We start from the raw sequence: 20,520 nt of genomic DNA on the forward strand, positions 1-20,520 counted from the left end.
AGTACAGCAAATATTAATAATCAGCCAGTTATTGGGATAAAATTCAATAATCACACACACTATGTTATTCCCAGATTTATTTAATATAATTTGTTTAAAGAATTACTGAAACTACCAAATGACCTTTCAAATTCATTATAACTTAGATGAAAAATTCCACTATCTGACTATAGCTAAATGATGTTAGCCAACCAGACATCTCAATGTAAAAAGTCTAGGACGTTACTAAATTTATAAAGAGAAAGTAGTAATTCAGTTGTCTGGCCAAATTTTTTCAGTTGTGTTATTTGTATCAGAGAGTCAATTTCAGACAAAATTATCTTCATAGGTTGTTGACTCTGTCAACTCTCTGAAAACCATGATCCTCTATTTTCAACTTGGGAAGAGTTCAGGCTGTTTACTTACATAGTATATATTTTACAAATAGATTGTTACACATATTAGGCATAAATGATTACAGTACAAAATTACATGAAGAATGAGTAAAGCACTGGTTACCAAGTGAAAATTTCCAAATCTTGTCTATTGTGTTATGTATATGAATATATGGCAACCACCAGTAACTTTAAAATCCTCTCTTCTGCTGGGACAGTCATATCTGGTGGCCTCTAGCTCCTTTGGGGGGATTAATTACCAGGTTTCACCATTATGTGAGCTTCTCTCCCAACATCCTAAATCCATGGCATGTAGCCCATTCTCCCAGGTGGGGCTCCACAGTCTCCTGATTTCTTGTTCTCAGTATGACCTGAATCCTACACTCTAAATGCTAAGATTCCACTACCAGTTATTTCCAGACTTTTTTTTTCTGAATAGGGAACCTTTCTAATGTCAGCAAATTTGATCCTATTTACCAAATTGTATTTGCTTTTAGTTCTTCCTGAAACTACATTCCTGTTCAGAGTAAAATGGTTTTCTTAACCAGCAACACTTTCTTATCCCAGCCTTCCTTATCCACCCCCACTCCATGGATGTCAATATATACTCTGGGGCATGAACTGCAATGGTGTCTAATGAAATCAAATCTTTGGTGAATGTTAAGAGGTCCCTTCATATTTTCCAACCCTCAACAAGTCACAGGAATTCTGAGATCATCAGTGATAAAACTATAAAAATCCACCAAATCAGGATTATATCCATTATACCTACTGATAATTTTATGCATATTATATGCCATTAAATTATATCCATTTGATTGGAGCTAAATCTAGTAGCATCTGCATGAAGTCAAATTTTAAAATGATATAACAATATATTTCTCCAAATATAAGTGAGTAAAAAAACATTATAATTTGTTTCTTAAAAATAGATTCTTTATGACATTCTAAATTCACTTTAACAGCAATAGTTCACTTTATAAAATAGAAGGCAAAAAAGGACACTCTACACTCAGAAAAGTTTTTTTTTTTCTTTTCTTTAACTAAAGTCATTATAGGCATTTTCTTTTTGGGATGTTTATGACCGATAATCGGAGAAGGCAATGGCAACCCACTCCAGTACTCTTGCCTGGAGAATCCCATGGACAGAGGAGCCTGGTAGGCTACAATCCATGGGGTCCCTGAGAGTCAGACAAGACTGAGCGACTTCACTTTCACTTTTCACTTTCACGCATTGGAGAAGGAAATGGCAACCCACTCCAGTGTTCTTGCCTGGAGAATCCCAGGGATGAGGGAGCCTGGTGGGCTGCCGTCTATCGGGTCACACAGAGTTGGACATGACTGATGCGACTTAGCAGCAGTAGCAGCAGCATGACCGATTTTCTGACTAAACAGTCTCATGAAAATAAAATGTAAGCTTAACAGGGTTCAAATGAAAGGCAAATTTTTGTGATTCTAAAATATTTTCTCTTAGCAAACTTTCCACACACTTAGCTCTTCAGAATATTCAGAGATAGAAAAGGTCATCTAGCTCTTTCCTATAAGGAAATACTAAGTCAACTCTGAAATCATGGAATATCCTCTCTAATTACCAGTTGAAGGTATTTCTAGCACAAAGGAAAAGAAGATTATGTCTAATTCCACCAGCAGTACCATATATCATATCTCTTTTCTAGAAATGAGACCAGTATAAAAACTCTCAAAAGGGATAAGGCATGAAATGTTACAATGAAAAGTCACCAGCTAAAATTTAATCACCTAAAGGGTAGACTTTTTCATCTCAGCACAGTACTCAGTTCAAATGCAACATGGAGGATAAAATTTCAAATTATGAGTCATTTAAATTGCAAGAAGAATAAACTTATGTCAAGGAAGGGATACTGAAGAGACCAATTGCATTGGAGCTACAAACTTGGTACAAAGATTGCGAGATCTTTTTTTTTTTTTTAAACAAAAGAATCCAAGATGTTGGGTCTAACAAAGGTAAATGTCACGAGAAACTGAAACTCAGACCCAGACAAATACACACATATATATAGTTTTACCTTGCTGCGTTGGGATCCTGTGACCTTAAGGAAGGATGAGGACAAGAAGCAAAATCGCAATAAACAATTGCTCGGAAGACAACCGATAAGAGTATATATGGTGTGCACTTCAGAAAAATAGTATGACTTGCCGCTCACAGCTCATTCTAATTTAGCTCAGTTTCTTATCTTATTGAGACTAGAACACACATACATTAGAAAAGATTATAGTGTTATCTAGGAAATGAATCTTAAGGCATTTTTTCTCAGCCAGCAATAGTCATGGGTGATTCTCAAACTAGCCTGTTCTAGCATTTTTTTTTGCACAATGACTTCAGGGACGCAATGCCACAGGGATGCTCTCTTCCAGTTGTTCCAGAAAGGAGTCCTATTCGGTATCTACTCCTCACCTACACGTTTTCTGTGGGTCCACTTTAATTAAAGACTTACAGCTGGCTACTAATATATTTCCAAACTTTCAGCTCAAAACAGACACGTAAATTAAAAGCAGGAAAAAAAAAACAAAAAAAGGGTCTACTCTATTTCATTTAATTTCTTTTTGAAAATTAAAAAAAACAAATAAATAAGGAGAGTGGTAGTTAGCAACAGCTAGTCTTTCTTAGATATATATATTAAAAAAAAAAGTGCAGCCTAAGCCAAGGGGGGAAATAATATTTGCTTTCTTTTTGGCTAAAGAATATTGAGCAATATTTCAAAGTATAGGAAATTTAAAAGCTGAGAAGGTTTGAGGGAAAATCATGTAATAGAGCATAATTCTAGGAATAGATGCAATCCTGCCTCATGCAAGCAGACTGCGTGCCACCATTTACATATGTGCAGGGAATGAGTGACCTCACTGGGCAGAAGTCGAAAGAGGCCAAATCTTTCGGACTTCATTGATTCAGAAAAGAGTTCACACCAAGGCTTTAATTAGAAACTTGATGTTGGGTTGCTCTTCCATAAATATTTTTCTCCCATGGCTGCTGGAAATTTCAGACCCCATCCTTCACCGAGATGAGAACAATGCGAAGCAACCTCATCTCCAAGGGCTCTCAGGAACACTCATCCTGAACATATGGGCTTTCTTTAATTCTTTAACTAGCCTACGTTCCTTGGCCTTAACTTCAGCAAATGTTAGGACTCAAATTTGTCCATCCAGCTTCTGACATGCAGTTCCTTGACACAATAAGCTGCAATAAGCCATGAAGCAAGAAACATAAATGTCAGTTATAAGCTATGAAACAATGTTTCAACATAGATAAAAGACAAAAGTGAAAGATCCATCTTACTTCAAAACTCTTCACTTCCTCTTCCCCATCATCATCTTCCTCATCATGACAACTCTGATACATGTAAAAAAAAAAATTGAGAAAAGGTCAACATGATAAGAATATGCTGAGACAGAAAATATAAATGAATTAGCACAGAATAATAAATCACTTGTGTTACTTTATCAATATTATTTGAATATATTCATTATATGTAATAAGCTTACATGACATGATCAATGAATTTGTGAACTAAAAGAAAACTATACTGTGCAAATACTAAATCATCAATTTTATATATATCATAGAGATACTTATGAGGTCTGTATCATACTGTACATACTACTTATTCATGCATTTTCCTTGTTGAAATCAAGTTACAAACCTTAGACAACATCACTGTTTTCTCCTCTTTTATGCTTCCATTACAATGTGTTAATACAAACATATTTAATAGCTACGAATTAAAATTAACAGAAAGCAGTGTCTGTCTATTAATTAAAGTGAATCTTGTAATCTATTTTTTTTGATAAATTCATTTTTTGTTATATTTGGTCTATAGGAGGAAAGTAAAATTCCAACTGCTACCAACATCCTTCGTTTACAGAAAAATTATAAAACTGACCATTGAATTATTTTATTTTTCCAGAAATAATAAAGGAGCTGTGCATATATTCTTAATTAATTCCCACAGCTGAGAGTTCTGGTTACTAAGGAAGAAGAGCTGTGCGGTGGTTAGGAACATGCCCTGAGGATGCAGAGTGCCCAATTCAAATTTTGATGCTGCCATTTAAGAGCTGTTTAGTCTAGGGCAAGTTCCTTTACCTTTCTGAGTCTCTGTTTTCTCATAATTAAAGTGTAAATAATAAAAACAGTAACAAGATTCCTAACAGGATCACATGATTTAACATATGGACAGAAGTTCCTAACACTGTACAGGAGGCAAGTGATCAAGACCATCCCCAGGAAAAACAAATGCAAAAAAGTAAAATAGTTGTCTGACAAGGACTGACAAATAGCTATGAAAAGAAGAGAAGCGAAAGGCCAAGGAAAAAAGGACAGATATATGCATTTGAATGCAGAGTTCCAAAGAATAGCAAGGAGAGATAAGAAAGCTTTCCTCAGTGATCAGTGCAAAGAAATAGAGGAAAACAATAGAATGGGAAGCACTAGAGATCTCTTTAAGATAATTAGGATATTTGGGAACTTTTCATGCAAAGATAGGCACAATAAAGGACAGAAATGGTATTGCACCGAACAGAAGCAGAAGCTATTAAGACATGACAAGAATACACAGAAGAACTATATAAAAAAGATCTTCACAACCTAGATAATCATGATGGTTATCATGATTAGACATGATAGAGCCGGACATCCTGGAATGTGAAGAAGACAAATGAGCCTTAGGAAGCATCACTATGAACAAAGCTAGGGGACGTGATGGAATTCCAGTTGAACTATTTCAAATCCTAAAAGATGATGCTGTGAAAGTGCTGCACTCAATATGCCAGCAAATTTGGAAAACTCAGCAGTGGCCACAGGACTGGGAAAGGTCAGCTTTCATTCTAATCCCAAAGAAAGGCAATGCCAAAGAAGGCTCAAACTACACAATTGCACTCGTCTCAGATGCTAGCAAGTAATGCTCAAAATTCTCCAAGCCAGGCTTCAAACAGTACTTGAACAGTGAACTTCCAGACGTTCATGCTGGATTTAGAAAAGGCAGAGGAACCACAGATCAAATTGCCAACATCCGCTGGCTCATGGAAAAAGCAAAAGAGTTCCAGAAAAACATCTATTTCTGCTTTATTGACTATGCCAAAGCCTTTGACTGTGTGGATCAAAACAAACTGTGGAAAATTCTTCAAGAGATGGGAATACCAGAACACTTAACCTGCCTCCTGAGAAATCTGTATGCAGGTCAGGAAGCAACAGTTAGAACTGGACATGGAACCACAGACTGGTTCCAAATAGGGAAAGGAGTATGTCAAGGTTGAATATTGTCACCATGCTTATTTAACTTATATGCAGAGTTCATCATGAGAAATGCTGGACTGGATGAAGCACCAGCTGAAATCAAGATTGCTGGGAGAAATATCATTAACCTCCGATATACAGATGATACCACCCTTATGGCAGAAAGCAAAGAAGAACTAAAGAGCCTCTTGATGAAAGTGAAAGAGGAGAGTGAAGCAGTTGGCTTAAAACTCAACATTCAGAAAATGAAGATCATGGCATCTGGTCTCATCACTTCATGGCAAATAGGTGGGAAAACAGTGGAAATGGTGACAGACTTTCTTTTTTGGGGCTACAAAATCACTGCAGATAGTGATTGTAGCCATGAAATTAGAAGACACTTGCTCCTTGGAAGAAAAGTTTTGACCAACCTAGACAGCATATTAAAAAGCAGAGACATTACTTCACCAACAAAGATCTGTCTACTCAAAGCTATGGTTTTTCCAGTAGTCATGTATGGATGTGAGAGTTGGACTATAAAGAAAGCTGAGCACCAAAGAATTAATGTTTTTGAACTGTGGTGTTGGAGAAGACTCTTGAGAGTCCCTTGGACTGCAAGGAGATCCAACTAGTTCGTCCTAAAGGAGACCAGTCCTGGGTGTTCATTGGAAGGACTGATGCTGAGGCTGAAATTTCAATACTTTGATGTGAAGTACTGAACACCAGATGTGAAGAACTTATTCATTGGAAAAGACCCTGGTGCTGGGAAAGACTGAAGGTGGGAGGAGAAGGGGACGACAGAGGATGAGATAGTTGGATGGCATCACCTACTCAATGGACATGAGTTTGAGTAAACTCCAGGAGTTGGTGATGGACAGGGAGGCCTGGCGTGCTGCAGTCCATGGGGTCACAAAGAGTGAGACACAACTGAGCGACTGAACTGAACTGAACAAATATGAATACTATTTAAGCAAATGAGAATATGAATACAAAACATCTCTTAAGGATATAAAGTTGTACCTTCTCTCAAACACATCATCTCCTATATGTATTTTGTTACTTTCAGAAATACTGGGTATGAATAAGGTGTGAGTTGAAGAATACATTTAGAGAAGTTGGCATTTAGTAAAAGATGTGTTTGCTCTTATACAGAGAAATTTGGGACTCTTAGATGACAGGTATTTCAAAACAATCCTTTGTAAAGAGTATCATAAACCGTTTAGTTTTTTTTTTTTTTTTTTTTAAGAAAATGTAGTGAGATTTGCTTTTAAAAAGGTTAAAATTTGTAATGAAAAATAATCTATTAAGCTTGAACTACAGAATTCAACAAATCCATAAGCTAAACTTGTACTGATTGGCATGGGAGCCACAAGAAAACTACAGCAGATGTCTAGCACTTTTTAATGTACTTAAGAGAAACTGAAAGATTTACAGGCATAGGAGATAAGTTTTTCAACAGCAAATTGCATCCACGTAATATGATAATGCTAGATAAACTGTAGGTTGTATTAGATGGTCCTGAAATACAGGACTCAATTTTCTGGATCAAACTGATCATTTCTAGGCAAGGAAGAGTGATCCTGTATGCCAGAAAGGAAACAAAAGTAAATAAAATCCATACATAATGGGGCAGAAGCATGACACAGAGAATTTGAAGAAAAAAATTAGAACCAAAATAGAAGATACGTCTTCAGACCATTCAGATATCTAGAGCAAAACTCAAAACCAGCAATGAGAATTCATAAGCATAAAGTTTACATGGGGTACTTCTCACCACCACCATCTGCTGGAAATTTCATTCTGCAAAACAAGGACATTTCATATCTTTTTCACTTGCCTTCCTGATTATGTCACTCCTCAGAAGACAGAGGATGCAAAAAGAAATTTTCAGGTTGAATTTCAAACTGAAATCCATTTTGGATGGATTTGGATGAGGTAGAAGAGAGAACTTTCATAACAAAGTGACCCTTGCATTTTATAATTTTAACCAATGAAGAACGAAACACTGGGCATAACTTAATGTGTATCTTCCAATAAATTAGTAAGAGCAAGAAGAGACAAAGTTTTTGTTAGCCAGAAACTCAAAAGAGTGTTTACTTTATGATGTTATTATTCTAGAGACTTCCACATGGTTATCTTGTTTAAACTGGTAAAAGCAGTCCATTTGGACAGAACGGCTTCAGAGAGTTTAGAAGGGATGCTGGGATATAAAGAGACATTCTGAGAATCAAGCACGAGTGATCACAATGAGGAGAAAACGAAAGGGCAACAGCAAACCAACGTGGATGAACTGGAAATTTTCCAAGATGTTCACAAGAACAAATACATACGATAGAAAGAGGGTGTAGGGAAGATTAAAACAAAACAAAACAAAACACATTAACACAAGGTTTAAAATAAAGCGTGGCCTGAAGAATACAAAGATTTAAAATGAATTTTAAACATACAGCCAAAGGAAGGAGAACAAGGAATACTAAGTTATGATTTAGTGCAGAAACTGTAGTAATAACAAGAGAAAGTGCAGAACTACTCGTCAGGGGTTTGCTTCAGACTTAACCACCAAAGAGAAGTAATTTTTAAATGTGAAAATTACCTACCCAAGAGAAATGAAAGCTAAGACCCCAATGAAATGTCATACCACATCCACCTTGTTGACAAAAATTGGTAAAACATAAAATATCAAATACTGGAGAAGATACGTATCACCAGAATCTCTTTTAAATGTAGCAAGGAGGAATGTAATTTGGGGCAGTAACTTTGGAAAACGGCTGGGCATCTTCTCAAAATTCAACATTCATACATCCTATGACCCATGGCTTTTGGACATGAATAAAAATAGGCATTTCAAGCCCATTTTCACATCAGCAAAAACAAAGATTCAACACAAAAGGTTACAAACAAAAAGGTAAATGGATAAGCTATTGCGTAGTTGCACAGGGAAATGTAAGTCAAATCAAATGATCTCCAGCCACACGAAAGCATAGGTGTATCTTAGAAAACGACAGTGTAACTATTAAGTACCAAAACTTTACTCATAGCATCATGCGCTTTTAAAAGTTAGAACAACTAAAATCTTTAAAAGTACATAATTATATATATATATATACACACACACATATATATATAATGTACACACATATATATAAAATGCATGTTTACACGTAATAGGGCTTCTCAGGTGGCTCAAGGATAAAGAATCTACTTGCCAATGCCAGAGACACAGGAGATGTGGGTTCAGTCCCTGGGTTGGGAAGATCCCCTGGAGGAGGAAATCTCTATTCACTCCAGTAGTCTTGCCTGGAGAATCCCATGGACAGAGCAGCCTGGTGGGTTACAGTCCATAGGGTCTTAAAGAGTCAGACACACCTGAGTGACTGACAATGCACACGTATATAATATATATAGTAAATTCATATAACTAATGAAAACTATGTAAAGCTCCTCTGTCCATGGAATTCTCCAGGCAAGAATACTGGAATGGGTAGTCATTTCCTTTCCAGGGAATCTTCCCAAGGATCAAACCTGGATCTCCCACACTGCAGGTAGATTCTTTACTGTCTGAATCACCATGGAAGCCCCCAAAGGAAAGCGAGGTTATCCTGAACAAGGGATACAAGATGATGATTTCCTCATATGGGGAGGCAGGGTATGGGTTAAAGAGAGAACCATTTTAATTAAGGTAGGTAATTATAAAGGTCTTAGCTTTTCTTACATCACTACAAACAAAGCTAGTGGAGGTGATGGAATTCCAGTTGAGCTATTTCCTGAAAGATGATGCTGTGAAAGTGCTGCACTCAATATGCCAGCAAATTTGGAAAACTCAGCAGTGGCCACAGGACTGGAAAAGGGCAGTTTTCATTCCAATCCCAAAGAAAGGCAGTGCCAAAGAATGCTCAAACTACCGCACAATTGCACTCATCTCACATGCTAGTAAAGTAATGCTCAAAACTCTCCAAGCCAGGCTTCAGCAATATGTGAACCGTGAACTTCCTAATGTTCAAGCTGGTTTTAGAAACAAGAGGAACAAGAGATCAAATTGCCAACATCTGCTGGATCATGGAAAAAGCAAGAGAGTTCTAGAAGAACATCTCTTTCTGCTTTATTGACTATGCCAAAGCCTTTGGCTGTGCGGATCACAATAAACTGTGGAAAATTCTGAAAGAGATGGGAATACCAGACCACCTGACCTGCCTCTTGAGAAACATATATGTAGGTCAGGAAGCAACAGTTAGAACTGGACATGGAACAACAGACTGGTTCCAAATAGGAAAAGGAGTTTGTCAAGGCTGTATATTGTCACCCTGCTTATTTAACTTATATGCAGAGTACATCATGAGAAAAGCTGGGCTGGAAGAAGCACTAGCTGTAATCAAGATTGACAAGAGAAGTATCAATAATCTCAGATGTGCAGATGACACCACCCTTATGGCAGAAAGTGAAGAGGAACTAAAAAGCCTCTTGATGAAAGTGAAAGAGGAGAGTGAAAAAGTTGGCTTAAAGCTCAACATTCAGAACACTAAGATCATGGCATCTGGTCCCATCACTTCATGGGAAACAGATGGGGAAACAGTGGAAACAATGGCTGACTTTAGTTTTTGGAGCTCCAAAATCACTGCAGATGGTGACTGCAGCCATGAAATTAAAAGATGCTTACTCCTTGGAAGGAAAGTTATGACCAACCTAGATAGCATATTGAAAAGCAGAGACGTTACTTTTGCCAACAAAAGTCCGTCTAGTCAAGGCTCTGGTTTTTCCAGTGGTCATGTATGGATGTGATAATTGGACTGTGAAGAAAGCTGAGCGCTGAAGAATTGATGCTTTTGAACTGTGGTGTTGGAGAAGACTCTTGAGAGTCCCTTGGATTGCAAGGAGATCCAACCAGTCCATCCTAAAGGAGATCAGTCCTGGGTTTTCTTTGGAAGGAATGATGCTAAAGCTGAAACTCCAGTACTTTGGCCACCTCATGCAAAGAGTTAACTCATTGGAAAAGACTCTGATGCTGGGAGGGATTGGGGGCAGGAGGAAAAGGGGATGACAGAGGATGAGATGGCTGGATGGCATCACCGACTTGATGGAAGTGAGTTTGAGTGATCTCCAGGAGTTGGTGATGGACAGGGAGGCCTGGTGTGCTGTGATTCATGGGGTCGCAAAGAGTCGGACACGACTGAGCAACTGAACTGAACTGAACTAGCTTTTCTTGTGAGTAGGGAGTTTAAGGGTAGTTACTACAGTATTAGAAATTGCTAAGTAACTACCAATAATGGAAATTTCCCTGGTATTCTAGTGTTTCCAATGCAGGGGGCGTGGGTTCAACCCCTATTCAGGGAACTAAGATCTCACATACTATGCAGTGCTGAGGGGTGGAGAGGAATTTAAATAAAAAAGGAGTCAATAATGGGAGTGTATCATTGATCCAGAGTTCTGATTAACCCAATTCTGGGCTTTAGTGATTAAAAAAAAAAAAAAAAACAATGAAAACTGAAATTTTAGAACAACCAATTAAGATGTGAATGCTGCCTTCATAAAGTCCTACAATACTGAAGAAAGACAGGATGACTTAAGTCTTTTGAATAGAGTTCAAGTGTCAAGATTCAAGTCAAAAATCATCATACGTGAATGTAAAATGACCACTAGTAAATTCTGAGAAACTATGAAGTCCAAGAGAAATTTTCAGACTCCTGGGATGCTGACTATCAAAGTGAAGAAAGGCAGCCTCCCGAAACTACTTACTAAATAGTTTGATGTGAATCACCAAAACTAGCAACTTAGGGAGACACTGGGATAGCACACTTACCAAGTCTGTGGGTAACATAAATGTAAAGAGATATTTAACAGTGCATGAAAGAACTGAACTTTAAAACTATTTTGGCCTTGGACAATGGTTCAACTCCAATTAGAGAACTGATGAGTTAACTAAAGCCTACATCAACTGTCAAAATAGAGATATGTATGATAAACCTCAAAAGAAATTCATAAATGACCTGGAATTGAGGTGAAAAGGCAAGCTCACAATGAGAGAAAAAATGCAACCTGGCTGTCAAAAAACTAGTGAGTTCTTACAATCTCTTGTAAATGTATAGAATCCCAGGGCAGAATAAGCCAGGATAAAGTCCCACTGTGCTCTACACAGGTAAACTCATAGCCGGCACAGTGTTCAGATAATTTCTAGGGGCACACATCTTGATAACTGATTGAGAGAAGAATGAAGAAGTGATGAAAGCTTGGCATTCCGGGGATACATTAAACAATAAATGGAGAGATTAATTAATTTTGATGGGAAAATCTTGAAGAAAAGTGAGCATCAATATTTGAACCTTTCTCAAAAGAGATTAGATTTAAGTGTAGGATGGAACCAGGACAAGTGTGGGGTGGGGGCTGACTCTTCTCCCGTCACAAGGAAGAATTTGAAGATCAGGAATCTATTACTCTCAAAACAGGAGCTTTTCCCTTTTCAGACCACTTGCTCATTGCTTCATCAGCTGAAAGGAAAACAGCCCACAGACTACTTTACAATCCCCTTACTTATCAGCTCCCTCTTGTCTCATTTCCTTATTTGTCTTACTCAGAATCCAAGATCCAATGCCTCAGCCAGTCTCATAATGACAGAAAAAACCCCTATGATCCTCTGTCCTTCAACAACAGTCTGGTAAAAACTGCCATCCTTGATGAATCTAACTTCTTGCCTTCTCTGACTCTGCATTTGGTTCTGGGAACTGCTAGGGAAAAGCCACCCAACCAGGAAAACTGGTACTGCCCAAATTTATATAAAGCAACATCAGTGAGGCTTTCCACACTGTCTGGGAGTTCCATTTTAGTTTCTAGTCAATACTCAGTACCAATTTCCATAGAAGGAAATATCTTTCCTCTTTCATCTTTTAATCGTGTTTTTTAAAAATGTATCTTATTGAAGGATAGTTGATTTACAGTGTTGTGTTAGTTTCTGCTGTATAGCAAAGTGATTCAGTTACACATACACGGCTTCCCAGGTGGTGCTAGTGGTAAAGAACTTGCCTGCCGATGCAGGAGATGTAAGAGGCAAGGATCCGATCCCTGGGTGGGGAAGATCCCCTAGAGAAGGGCATGGCAGCCCACTCCAGTATTCTTGCCTGGAGCATCCTAGGCATGTGGACTGGCATGCTACAGTCCACAGGGTCGCAAAGAGCTGGACATGACTCAAGTGACTTAATACAACTATCCCAAACTCCCAATCCATCCTTCTACTTTCCTGAAAACCACAAGTCTGTTTACTATGTCTGTGAATCTGTTTCTGTTTTATAGATAAGTTTTCTGTGTCATATTTTAGATTCCATATGTAAGCAATATCATACAGTATTTGCCTTTCTCTTTCTGACTTACTTAGTATGATAATCTCTAATTCTATCCATGTTGCTACAAATGACATTATTTCATTCTTTCTATGGCTGCTGCTGCTGCTGCTAAGTTGCTTCAGTCATGTCCAACTCTGTGCGACCCCATGGATTATAGCCCACCAGGCTCCCCTGTCCCTGGGATTCTCTAGGCAAGAACACTGGAGTGGGTTGCCATTTCCTTCTCCAATGCATGAAAGTGGAAAGTGAAAGTGAAGTCGCTCAGTTGTGTCCGACTCTTTGCGACCCCATGGACTGCAGCCTACCAGGCTCCTCTGCCCATGGGATTTTCCAGGTAACAGTACTGGAGTGGGGTGCCATTGCCTTCTCCCTTCTATGGCTGAGTAGTATTCTATTGTATACATACACACACACACACACACACACATACACACACACACACATATATGGAATTCATCTTTTTTATCCATTAATCTGATGATGGACAGTGAGATAGTTTTCATCTTATACACTATGGCTTTCAAACCATTAACTGGACATGAAATCTATTGAGAGAGTCATGATCTCAGAGATCTTTTTATTTAAATAGAATAGAAAATAAACTATATACTTCTCATAATATAAATATAATTTCATGATGATTTTCTTTAAAGGTATCTGCTTTTATGTCTCCATAAATATACTGGTAACTGTATTACTGACTGTGAGTGGGAAGCCATGACTTTTCCCTTATGCTCTCTAACCTGTCCTGTCACCATGCTCCTACCTGTTCAAAGCCTTATTTCACAAATTATTCCCTCTCTATTCTTTTTGATCCTTCCCACCAGAATAGAAGCATGGTAACATCTATTTTTCTAAAACGTTAAAAAAAAAAAAAAAAGGCAAACAGGCAAAAATAATCCCCCTTCAACCTTATAATTCCATCTAGATGTTTATCACCTTGTATCTTTCTCCTCCTTCTCGGTCTTCTCAATAAAGAGACTTATGCCACATCTACTCACATGGAAATCTCTACTTCCCCACAATACATACTTGGACATCAACGTTCCCTCAAAATTCTCTGCATCATGGTCACATGATGTCCATGGAATAAATCCTGTGGAATCTTCAATCCTTACGTTCAGTCCCTCAGCAGAGTAAGACCTTGTTGACCACACATTTCAACAGTTCCTATGTATGCTCAAACTTAAGATTTTCTCCTATTTTTCTGGGGAGAAGTCCTTTTGTTCTAGCCATCTCTTAAGCATTCATGTCTTTAAAGGCTTGGTCCTATGCTGACTGTTCTTCTCATGCTTCCTTTTCTGCCTAAGCAAGATTATCTACTACTATGGCTTCAGTTTCCTTCTAATGCTGACCAACAACAAAGCTATATTTATAAGCCTTCCATGAGATACAGAATGTCAGAAATGACTATCTTACCACACACTGGACATTTCCACTTAGATGCCTCACAGGCATCTTTAACGAACATGTTGAAAATTTAATTTGCCATCCTGCCTCTTCACTCTAAGCCTGCATTGATTCTGGTGCTCCGCACCTTAGCATATTGTACTGCTGTCGACTCAGATGCCCAAGTCAGAAGCCTCAGAGAAACCTGACTCCTTTTTTATACTCATCGCCTCATTCATCTCCTTGTTCTAAGATTAAATGAAATAAGCACCCAGTAAATACTTAGCTACTACTATTTTTGCACGGTCAACTCATCATTCAATAGTCAAGGACTTCCTTAAAACTCAGTGCTATGCAACCTACTCCATATACTCCTAATTGCTCCTCTACCATTAAACTTGTCAGCATCTTTTGGGTAATCATTTGTTCAAAGTTTGCCCTTTCCATCAGATGATGAAATCTAAGAAGACAGGATGTGTGTATTTCTCTCTGATTCACCATATTATCTCCAGTATCTTAATGCCCAGTGAATATTTGTTGAATAAATGAATGTTTGGAAAATTAGTGAGATTCCCTTAAATAAAATGTTAAATGAAGAAACAATGATTATCTGTCAAAAAAGTTAGAACAGATATTCAAGTAACAAGTGAAAAGTTGAGATTAATGCACTTACGTTTTCTAAAATTTAAGAATTGTTTATTTTAATTGAGAAATATGTAGATTTTTATATTTTACCATTAAAATCAAGAATTTATTTACCTTTGCCATAATATCTGCATAAGCCATATATAAAAAATCTTCCTCCAGTTTGCTATGAAAAATAAGAAAAAAACAACAGTTTTTAAGTAGGTTAGTTACACAAAAAATTACCATCACTATATAAAATAACCTTCTTTCAACAAGTGTGTCTTTTTTTAAATGAAACAAACACAAAACTTAGAGCAATCATTCAAAAATATTGTAGAATCAGAAAGCAAAGATATCAGACTTCCTCAAGAGTTGGCCCCATCTTACTTTACAGTCTAATATAATAAATATGTTTGTGTGTAAATAAACAATTTACTGATTTACACACAAATGTAGTAACATTAATATTTTCTTAAAAATACAAACATTGAAACGAGAAAATTTACATGATGTCAGGTATCTTGACAACAGAAGTGATATCTGACATTTGTTCGAAAGACTACCCAAATTATTATGACTACATAGTGAAAAAATATCATGGTCATAAAAGATTCTTAAAAATTAAGACAGGTTAAAATCTATTTATTATCTTCTTTTGAAAAAGCATGAAAATCACTAATTCACTGAAGAAAGACTTCCATCAAAAAATTCCTGTTTGCAAAATTATCTTAGCAGTTTTAAACTTACAGCCATCAGAAAAGTCCACTTATGAGAAATACCTCATTACCTGACAATGCCAGACAGGGAGCTGCTCTATGCTTAGGGATGAGATGATTTTGTTAGTTAGGAAATAATAAGAGAGAGAGAGAGAGAGAGAGAGAGAAATAGTGAGAGAAAGATGGATCACATTAGCTAAGAGGGAGAAATGTACATTATTATGACATGCACAGAGGTCAGATGAACTCGTCAAGATACATGTGAATAGGGATTGATAATTAAATTCTTTTCCTGCTTTGCCTAGGGCAAAGCTGGCTTTCTTTCCCAAGACAAGGAAGCTGATGAAGGTTTTGAAACCTCTGCAAGGTCTCATCTACAGAATGAATCTACGCCGTGCCCCTATCATGGGCAGGTGCTGGCACACTTTAATTATCAAGCTTATGAATGCATTTCTTATTTAATTCCATAGAGGTTTTACCCTCTGTGGTTTTCATGAATTCAAAAGAACAAGAACCAAGAAAAATGAAGAAGGCCTTTAAAACAGATCTCAAAGAAACTTCGCATTGAAGGGATGGCTTAGCCATCTCCTGAAGTTTCCTGACACTCACTGGACAATGGAGATAATCTATACAGGATATTTGGGGTCACCGGTGGTCTCCAACACTTTTGGTATTGAAATTTACTTTGGGCTCTTTTGTTTTAATTTCTAAAGGACATTTGTGATAAAGAAAAGATTATAAGAAGATTCGGAATCAACTCAACCAGCTAATTACAGTACTATTAAAAGAATTAGAGCTAGGTAAATATTCATCTTTGATAGGTAAATATTAAAGTCTGAAGTTGAACGAGTGTTGATTCATACATGTATACCAGACTAGTCCTGTGAAATGAAACTCGTTCAGTCATCTCCAACTCTTTGCAACCCCATGGACTGTAGTCCATGGAATTCTGCAGGCCAGAATACTGGAGTAGGTAGCCATTTCCTTCTCCAGGGGATCTTCCCAACTAACTTTGAACAATGTTCTCTCCTCTCAAGAAGACGATGAAATTGAAACATGAACATGTGACGAACAGAACATTCAGACATGGGTTTCTGTGTGTTCCTCCTATGTCTCCTGTGAACTCCCCAACCATACCATTTCTCCGTTAAAGCTGTTCGACTAAACAGAAGGATCAGCTGATGAAGAGGATCAACCCTCTTAGTTCCTTCATCTTCTTCTGGAGGTTCTGCTCCAGGTTTCTATAAAAAAGTCAAATTCATAAAATTTCACATTAAGGTGAAATGTTCACTCAAACCCAGGAGCATTGTGAAGGCTTGGAATAGCAAATAAAAAGAAAGTCTTTTTCTTCCTATTGTGGTGCATGTCTGTGTCTATGTTATATGCATTGAACCTGGACGTGTGTATTATATTATCGATGCAAAAGTATACAGTTTTAAAGAAGAAAGCTGGGACTTCTATGTCCCAATACAGGGGACACAGGTTTGATTCCCGGTTAGGGAACTAAGATCTCACATGCCACACAGCACAGCCAAATAAAATAAAAATAAAACAAGTTTTTAATTTAAAAAGTTGTTGAATAATGGGACAAAAAAAACATTGTGGGAAAGCATGATTTATATCATTTTAAAAAAATTGAATACTATTCTTATAAGCAGCATCATAACTAACTGAAAAGTGAACTGCTACATGGATTTCAGCAGCTCTAAGGAGATCTCAAATACAAAAAATTGCAAAAAAATGCTGTCACTCCATGTATAAAAATTTAGTGCACCTAGCAAGGCAAACTGTTCTATCAAATGAAACATTTTTGTTGCCTACATAGACAGAGATAGGTAAAGAATGCTGAATGAGTTAATGTTTGAACCACTTACATGTTATTCTCATTTTTATTTTTAAAACTTAAAAAAAGTAATTTCATTTATTGAACAATTACCATAAGGAAAATTATTAAGCATTTTTTACTGACTCAAGAATGAATTAATCCTGTTTGTTGAATGGCTAATGAATTTTGTATCTCTATTAGACTTACGCATTCAAACTGATATTTTTTATATGTAAGTGATGTTCTTTCTTGGATTTAAGGCTTAATGTTGCAGCTAGTATGGTAAATCTGCAAGGTTAAAATATTCTAATATTCTAAAGGTTTGATTCTAAAGAAAAATGAAATTCACTTAAAGTATATAGGATCATTGTACAGCAAAAACTAACACAATAGTGTAAATCAACTATACCCCAATAAAAATAATAACTAAATAAAATATATGGGAATAATCAGGGTTAAGGTTTTATGAATTAGATTAGTTTGTGCATCACATTCCCTGATTATTTGTGTGTTTTTTCAAAAAAAACTTTAGACCAAAGTTTTAATTTTGGAATTATGGAGCCTCTCAGTCTACAAAACGCGGTGGAACTACATGCTTGTAAATTCCCTGAGAAGGTGGTTCTTGATCAAATTTTTAAATAGAGCCACAGTTTATAAAAAATTGAGACAATGGCTCCCTTGAGTGAAGCATTCTCAGTAGCACAAGCGTCCTTATCAGCATGGTTGGATGAAAAATTCCACTTCTCCGTTTATTCTATATCTACTGTGACTTTCTGCTCTTCCTGCATCTAATCTATCATTCTCTGCCCTGCATATGTTTAACAACCAGCCACTTTTCATTGGCTTTTGTTAAACTTCACCTTATTTTTGGTGAATCATTTTTTATGGTTCAGCTTTTATAGTTCTATCCTGGTTCTGAGGTTGTTTGAAGTTCCTTTGAGGAATAATTTAAAAGAACAATAGAGTCAAAATTTACTTAAATTCTGAACTACTGGCTGTTGATGAGATCTCTTTGAAATAAGAAGAGTGAATTTTCCCTAAACATTGCATGCAGTAACAATCCAGAATAAAGTTTCCTAAGCCCCACAGGCTGCAATATTGTTTCCTTTTCAATGTTATAAGATAAATGGCTCACACCAATGTTATTCCACCAAGCCCAGACCTTCTTTCATCTTCTAACCCAGCAAAAACATACCGCTAAGTCTTCTATCAATTTATCTTCAAAGTAATGTTCTTCTGTCTCAATCCAAGACTTTTCATATCCCTGAAGAAAGAGATTGACAGCCCGATGCCTAAAAGGTAAGCACAATTTCAAGAGCTTTTTAAAAAATAAATTGAAAAGGCACTCAGTAGCACTTAATCACTGGATTATCTGTGCATAAAAGAATAAATAAAAATAAACTTTCCAATCTCGACTGGAGAAGCAAGACATTGCAGTAGATAGAGAAAGCTTTCTCAGATCATACTGACCTGGATTCAGTTATTTCTAAGTTTTGTAACATTTGTAAACTTTGTAACAAAGTTTTTAACATTTGTAAACAAAGTAAACTTTGTTAACTTTACTTCTCTCATTTATAAAACTAGGATAACCCCATCTATGCTTCAGTTTTGTGAGACTCAAGCTGAGATAAAGAACATAAAACATGTTGGATAGACGCTCATTACATGGTAGCTCTTATGACATAAAGTGGCTCTGGATAAACAGTCGTGAGCTTCAAGAGAGGAATTATTCAGTCTTCCTGTTAACATCAGATACAGCCTCTGAGGATTACAAAAGTAAACGTATTAAGGGAACTTTATGGGAGTATATATCCAAAGATTAAATCCTAGAATACTGATGAAAATAGTTGCCTATGAAATAAAGAAGACCAATAAAGACTAAACTCATCTTGAAATTGATGCGATATATGGCTAAGGTTCCACTCTAAGAAAGTCACATCAATAAGGGAACATAAGAGCTAAATGTTAAAATGAGATGGTGCCATTGTAGAGTGGAATGCTACAACATTATCAAAGGTAGACTAAGGAATCGTGAGACATAAACTTAGGTTTATGAAGGGCCTTGAAATCCAGAGAGAAGAACTGACCAGGCACCTGGAATGGCCAGAACTCACCATCAATTCTTATACAAGAGAGAAGCTCAACTCTACTGGTACATCAGAATCCCCTGGGGAGTTTTTACACAGTACACATGCTAAGCCCTCAGATAGTCTGATTCAACAGGTTGAGGCTTGGATACTCCTCAAGTGAATCTGACTGTATTTCCTTAAAGCACCAGGTCTGAGAACCACTGGAATAAGGAATACAATTTTGAATATGTTATATCAGAGAAAGTGGAATAGCAGACTCTGTTGTATTGTAGAAACTAACTTGTAATCTGCTAGTTGATGGAACTGGATGTTGAGTCAATAAAGTGAGTTGAAGAGGTACCATGAAGGGTAATGTATTTGCATTATTCCCATAAGTTAGTTCCCTATCAATTCTTTTCCCCAAAGATGAAATAATCACAAAAGTAACAAACAACGATTAACGTTGTGTTATGTTCAGTTCTAAGCATTCTGTCTACCTCAACCCATTAAATAACCTAAACAACTCTATGAGGCAAACATTATGGTACAGTTGAGAAAACTACAAAAAAGTCAGGAAAGAACCTTGACCAAAATCATGCACTCATAAGCTGTGAGGTCAGGATTCAAATCAAGGCAGTCTGACCCCAAAGACTGGTTGAAAGTCACTTAGGTGTGTCCAATTCTTTGTGACCCCATGGACTAGACAGTCCATGGAATTCTCCAGGCCAGAATACTGGAGTGGGTAGCCTTTCTCTTCTCCAGGGGATCTTCTCAATGCAGGGGTGGAACCCTGGTCTCCTGCATTGCAGGTGGATTCTTTACCAGCTGAGCCAAAGGGAAGCCCAGGAATACTGGAGTGGATAGCCTATCCCTTCTCCAGAGGCACTTCCCAACCCAGGAATTGAACCAGGGTCTCCTGCACTGTAGGCAGCTTCTTTACCAACTGA

The 20,520-nt window shown here is 37.1% G+C and overlaps 1 protein-coding gene across 1 annotated transcript in view; it reads right to left on the minus strand.

The window, feature by feature from the left end:
- Nucleotides 1-20,520, minus strand: part of RYR2 (ryanodine receptor 2) — an 819,609-nt gene that overhangs the window by 105,971 nt on the left and 693,118 nt on the right. Inside the window, exons 77-81 of the mRNA XM_070364567.1 lie at nt 18,700-18,796; nt 16,817-16,920; nt 15,096-15,147; nt 3,688-3,741; nt 2,420-2,443 (exon numbers count right to left, since the gene is read on the minus strand). Coding sequence (XP_070220668.1) covers nt 2,420-2,443; nt 3,688-3,741; nt 15,096-15,147; nt 16,817-16,920; nt 18,700-18,796 — 331 coding nt within the window. The remainder of the gene's footprint in view (nt 1-2,419; nt 2,444-3,687; nt 3,742-15,095; nt 15,148-16,816; nt 16,921-18,699; nt 18,797-20,520) is intronic.

Source organism: Bos mutus, chromosome 28 (assembly GCF_027580195.1).
Source record: "Bos mutus isolate GX-2022 chromosome 28, NWIPB_WYAK_1.1, whole genome shotgun sequence".
NCBI classification, from domain to species: domain Eukaryota; kingdom Metazoa; phylum Chordata; class Mammalia; order Artiodactyla; family Bovidae; genus Bos; species Bos mutus.